We start from the raw sequence: 6,468 nt of genomic DNA on the forward strand, positions 1-6,468 counted from the left end.
GAAATAACTGAGCACCAATTAATATCTAATTGCTCATCAAATTTTAATTTTGCTTTGCACTGATAGAGCCCTTCACTTATAAAACATTCCTCTTTGTGCAGAGCAACCTGTCCAAGTGACCCACCCTTATAGATAACTTTTGAGTCATTTCACAGCAGAAATCTATCTCCCAAACATACAATACAGTTCTCTTCTGTTCCTATTAACAGGCTACCACCATTCAGCAAGTGGCTTACGATGAGCGTTCATTTCAGATAGATTGAGCTGCGTAAATTACAAGCATCATTATTTGCAATCTCTCTGCAAGGTGGCATAAAAATATGTATCTCATATCTCATTAGTGACTTTTTCTGTTACTTGCAACTCCCAGGAGTGCTGATGTATTATGAAAAGATTAACAGACATATTCACATAAAACAAAATATTTCTGACTTTCCCTAATTTGGGGGAATAGTTGGCTCAGTGGATTAAAATGGACACTGGATCCTTTCACCACTTGACCACTGGTTTTAATCCAGCCCAGCATGTTAGGGACAAAGTTACCTCTAACAAACAGCATCATAGGATAAAGTAGACTGGTGCTCTCAGCCCCATTCCTAGTGGACAAGTGTTCTCATTTCACCTTTCCCTGACTCCACCATAGTTGGACATTTTGTTGGCAGTTTCCACAGAGAGCCCAAGGACTAAACGGGTGTGCAGATTGAACCCCTCTCTCACCTGCAAAATAAATCTCTCCTCTGTGTGCGGGGCAGCTTGCACGGTTGTTGCCAGTGCCCTACCTATGCTATGAAGAAACAGGATTTCAGAGCTGTCCATCTCCTACCACCACAGAATGCTCCCACAGATTCCCCTATTTCTTGGCCTATTTAACATTTGTATATTGCTAGTGCACGGCACTGTACAAACATGGAGTACATGACAAGTCCTTTCCCATATTGTTTACAGTCTAAAGGATAAGATTTACCAGCTGCATAAGACAACAATATGGGTGTGGAACACAGTAACAAACACAGACTAATTGTGTGCACAGTTCTAGCCAATCAGCAGCAGGAACCTGCAAGGATTTCAGACAGACATCACCAAAACCTGAAAGGCAATTTACCATTCACAAGAGGGAAGTAAATTATGGCCAGACTGCATCAGTGTATCAGAGAATAGAGTAGCTCTGAATTGTTGGTGGAAGCCTGTTATTGCTCACACAATCCATTTTGACAATGACTGCTGAATTATATGGCACATGAATATGCTGTATGTTGCCAGAACAGATCAATAATGCTGACAAGATGGGTACTTACTGGAAACTTCGGCTTAAGAGTCTTACTACTTTGTCTCAGTTATAGGCTCTGGCTTCCTCTCCCCTCCCTCCCCCCAAAATCTCATCGAACAGAATTATCTAACTGTCCCCTGCTTCCCCAGAATAGTTTGGAGAAGGTACGTTCAGCTGTGCCATTTTCTAATTTATTTTTAATTCTGCTGTCCCAGGTGATAAATTAGCAGATTAGCTGTATTGCAAGTAGAATATATGGGCCCTAATAAGGTCTCTTCGAATTGCTCTGTTGGCACAGAATTACCCTAGTTGGGAAGCTGGGGGTCCCCAAGTGCTGTACACTGGCATAACTGGCTCTGTTACCCCTTTCACGTATAAAATGTTGGATGCAAGTTGCTATGCTCCATCAGTTCTTAGCCAGTATAATGACACTGAGATGGGTGTCAATGTTGGTACAAGTTAGAGTAGCCCCAGCCCCCTGGCAGGAGTCAGAAGAGCACAGAGGTAGTATGTTGCCAGCTTTGTCCCTCACCTCTTCATGTCTTATGTCGACTGTCAATCACAGCTCAGCAGGACTCAAACTTTATTTAACTTTTTTTCAGACTTCACACTTACATCTGTATCAGCGAGATGAGAGAGGCTGTCCTGAAACTGACAAAAGCATCTGAGGGGCAATCACAGTTCAGGCTGAAGCTCCTGCCTTGGTGTTGGACACGTGCACGTGCACACTGGACGAGAACACAAGAAAACACAAGGTAACAGGTATTAGCTTCAATGGCAGTCACTCATCAAGGGGAGAAGAGACCCATGGAGGCCTAGTTGTTGACCACATGTTGCAACAGTCCATTTTCTGTTTGAAGGCCCCCTAAGCAGAGCAGGTCACTTGAGATTATAGCGTGCTGATGGGCTATGTAAGGAAGGATATTTTTGCAGTATCAATTCAGTTTCTAAATTTTGTAGCTATTTAATGAAATATCCACTGGGATAGTAATGGCTTCAAGGAGTTTCCTGTAGTAATCTGTAATTAGGAAACTGTTTTGGACCCCTGGGTTCTCTCTGCCTCTGCCATTGTCTAGCTGTGTGACCTTTGGCAAGTCACTTAGCCTCTTAACACCTATATTTTACCCATTTGGAAAGTGGGGTTACCTTCATCACAAGTTAGACCTCAAACCACTAGTGTTTGTAAAGTGCTTTTGAGGTCAGGAAAGAGGAAATCTACACTATTGTAGATTCCTTTTTTTTTTAAAGCTGTTTCTGAGGTACTGCTACATGGAATAAGTGCTCTGAATTTTGGTTCTTTAAATAGTCCTTTACTCTACCTTTTTTAGCTCAAATGTACCTTTTCACTCCCTGCCCAAAATCTGAGTCAAGTATCTCTGGACCTCTTTGTATTGTTGCTTTTTTTTTATTCTTCAGTGTTGATGCCATCAGAAAACTTTATCTTCCACTTGACAGTCTTGACGCTATGAACAAGACCTAAGCTACTTTACTGGCAATTTATTTTACAGATGGTGGAGTTACTGTTTACAGTCAATACTTTGTGGCGTTGCACAAGTTTTTTATTTAATTTTAATTATTGTATGACCTAAATTTATTTTATATCACAACTTACTTGACACTAGACAGTAATTCTTAGTGTTGAATATTAATTTATTTTTGTAATCCAGTAACATTCACTTCATTCCCCGTGCCTACAGCATCTTAGTGGTAATTAACTTAAAGATCCCCACAAACAGCAAATTAACTTAGCCAGGCTTCCTCCTCACAAATCCACATTCATCATCTCTACTCAAGTTGAAGAAAAATTTTCAAACATAGTGCCCCAAATTTTATGCTTGCTAAACTGCGTGCACTCATTTGTGTTCATAAAATTGCACCTATGCCAGGTTATGTGTACTAAGCCTATGGTTGCATATGCAAGCAGGTTTCTGTGTTTGCTAAGCAGAAAGATGTGTAATCAGTGCTTTTTACACTTGCAAACAGAAGAATCATTACAACCTTTTTGTATGCAATTGGAGTATGAATGAAAATTTGACTCTTTTAAGGCATATACCTCAAATCCCCCAAAATTTTTCAAATATGCATTTTCTAACTTTGATAAAGTTATCCCAGTTTGTAATCAGTTATTTCTTGCACCTTTTTTGTTTAATGCTGTTAATCTTGTAATTTTCTAGTTTTCAGGGACCTGATCTTTCATGTAAAAATCTTTTGAACAAACCTATTTTCATCTCCTTTCACCATTTTGAGAATGTATTAGATTGCTCTTACACTTTAACTACTTTAAAGTATGGTGGTTGTCTGGAACTGTGTGTCCTTTGAGTGAAATCCTGGCCCCACTGAAGTTAATAGCAAAACTCCAATTGATTATAGTGGAACCAGGATTTCACCCTGGTCTATTCAATTTATAATGGAAGGGCCGGAAGGATTGTTAGCATATAAGGCGCAAGACAGAGAGACCTTCCTAGGATATAGACTTTCTCCATGTGACAATGGGCAAGTCACTAAGCCCTGGTCTACACTAGCAGTTGAGGTCAAATTTAGCAGCGTTAAATCAATTTAACCCTGCACCCGTCCACACGATGAAGCCTTTTTTTCGACTTAAAGGGCTCTTAAAATTGATTTCCTTACTCCACCCCCGACAAGGGGATTAGCGCTGAAATCAGCCTTGCTGGGTCAAATTTGGGTACTGTGGACACAATTAGATGGTATTGGCCTCCGGGAGCTATCCCAGAGTGCTCCAATGTGACCGCTCTGGACAGGACTCTCAATTCAGATGCACTGGCCAGGTAGACAGGAAAAGGCCCGCAAACTTTTGAATTTCAATTTCCTGTTTGGCCAGCATGGCAAGCTGCAGGTGACCATGCAGAGCTCATCAGCAGAGGTGACCATGATGGAGTCCCAGAATCTCAAAAGAGCTCCAGCATGGACCGAACGGGAGGTACGGGATCTGATCGCTGTATGGGGAGAGGAATCCATGCTATCAGAATTCCGTTCCAGTTTTCGAAATGCCAAAACATTGGTCAAAATCTCCAAGGGCATGAAGGACATAGGCCATAACAGGGACCCGAAGCAGTGCTGCATGAAACGTACGGAGCTGAGGCAAGCCTACCAGAAAACCAAGGAGGCAAACGGCCGCACTGGGTCCGAGCCCCAAACATGCCGCTTCTATGATGAGCTGCATGCGATTTTAGGGGGTTCAGCCACCACTACCCCAGCTGAGTTGTTTGACTCCTTCAATGGAGATGGAGGCAACACGGAAGCAGGTTTTGGGGACGAGTCAGATGATGATGATGAGGTTGTAGATAGCTCACAGCAAGCAAGCGGAGAAACCATTTTTCCCGACAGCCAGGAACTGTTTCTCACCCTGGACCTGGAGCCAGTACCCCCCCGGATCCACCCAAGGCTGCCTCTCGGACCCACCAGGCGGAGAAGGGACCTCTGGTGAGTGTACCTTTTAAAATACTATACATGGTTTAAAAGTAAGCATGTTTAATGATTAATTTGCCCTGGCATTCGTGGCTCTCCTGGATATACTCCCAAAGCCTTTGCAAAAGGTTTCTGGGGAGGGCAGCCTTATTCCATCCACCATGGTAGGACACTTTACCACTCCAGGCCAGTAGCACGTACTTGGAAATCATTGTAGAACAAAGCATTGCAGTGTATGTTTGCTGGCATTCAAACAACATCCGTTCTTTATCTCTCTGTGTTATCCTCAGGAGAGTGATATCATTCATGGTCACCTGGTTGAAATAGGGTGCTTTTCTTAAGGGGACATTCAGAGGTGCCCGTTCCTGCTGAGCTGTTTGCCTGTGGCTGAACAGAAATGTTCCCCGCTGTCAGCCACGGAGAGAGATGAGGGGCTAGCCATGCGGTGGGAGGAGGCAAAATGTGACTTTGTAATGAAAGCACATGTGCTATGTATGTAATGTTAACAGCAAGGTTTACCGTGAAAGAGTGTAGCCACTGTTCTAGAAAATATGTCTTTTTAAATACCACTGTCCCTTTTTTTCCTACACCAGCTGCATGTGTTTCAAGGATCACAGGATCTTCTCTTTCCCAGAGGCTAGTGAAGATTAGAAGGCGAAAAAAACGCACTCGTGATGAAATGTTCTCTGAGCTCATGCTGTCCTTCCACACTGAGAGAGCACAGACAAAATGCCAAAACATTGGTCAAAATTTCTTTTGAGAGAGCACAAAGCCTTGGAAACAAGCAGGGAGAACTGGAGGTCCTGGTGATGTCAAGGAATTATGATGTGATTGGAATAACAGAGACTTGGTGGGATAACTCAAATGACTGGAGTACTGTCATGGATGGTTATAAACTGTTCAGGAAGGACAGGCAGGGCAGAAAAGGTGGGGGAGTAGCACTGTATGTAAGGGAGCAGTATGACTGCTCAGAGCTCCGGTACGAAACTGCAGAAAAACCTGAGTGTCTCTGGATTAAGTTTAGAAGTGTGAGCAACAAGAGTGATGTAGTGGTGGGAGTCTGCTATAGACCACCGAACCAGGGGGATGAGGTGGATGAGGCTTTCTTCCAGCAACTCGCAGAAGCTAATAGATCGCACGCCCTGGTTCTCATGGGTGACTTCAATCTTCCTGATATCTGCTGGGAGAGCAATACAGCGGTGCATAGACAATCCAGGAAGTTTTTGGAAAGCATAGTGGACAATTTCCTGGTGCAAGTGCTAGAGGAGCCAACTAGGGGGGGAGCTTTTCTTGACCTGCTGCTCACAAACAGGGAAGAATTAGTGGGGGAAGCAAAAGTGGACGGGAATCTGGGAGGCAGTGACCATGAGTTGGCTGAGTTCAGGATCCTGACACAGGGAAGAAAGATAAGCAGCAGGATACGGACCCTGGACTTCAGGAAAGCAGACTTCGACTCCCTCAGGGAACGGATGGGTAGGATCCCCTGGGGGACTAACATGAAGGGGAAAGGAGTCCAGGAGAGCTGGCTGTATTTCAAGGAATCCCTGTTGAGGTTACAGGGACAAACCATCCCGATGAGTCGAAAGAATAGTAAATATGGCAGGCGACCAGCTTGGCTTAACGGTGAAATCCTAGCGGATCTTAAACATAAAAAAGAAGCTCACAAGAAGTGGAAGGTTGGACATATGACCAGGGAAGAGTATAAAAATATTGCTCAGGCATGTAGGAATGAAATCAGGAGAGCCAAATCGCACCTGGAGCTGCAGCTAGCAAGA

The 6,468-nt window shown here is 43.6% G+C and overlaps 1 protein-coding gene across 1 annotated transcript; it reads left to right on the plus strand.

Moving 5' to 3' along the window:
- Positions 1–3,963: 3,963 nt before the first annotated feature.
- On the plus strand, positions 3,964–6,188 carry LOC311525096 (uncharacterized protein). Its single transcript, XM_084636901.1, has 2 exons — positions 3,964–4,708; positions 5,287–6,188. The coding sequence occupies exons 1-2, from the start codon at positions 4,041–4,043 to the stop codon at positions 5,342–5,344; spliced, it is 726 nt and encodes a 241-aa protein (XP_084493027.1). The 5' UTR covers positions 3,964–4,040; the 3' UTR covers positions 5,345–6,188.
- The last annotated feature ends 280 nt before the right edge of the window (positions 6,189–6,468 follow it).

The sequence above is a fragment of the Lepidochelys olivacea genome (genome assembly GCF_965140295.1).
Source record: "Lepidochelys olivacea isolate rLepOli2 genome assembly, chromosome: 8".
Classification (NCBI taxonomy): domain Eukaryota; kingdom Metazoa; phylum Chordata; order Testudines; family Cheloniidae; genus Lepidochelys; species Lepidochelys olivacea.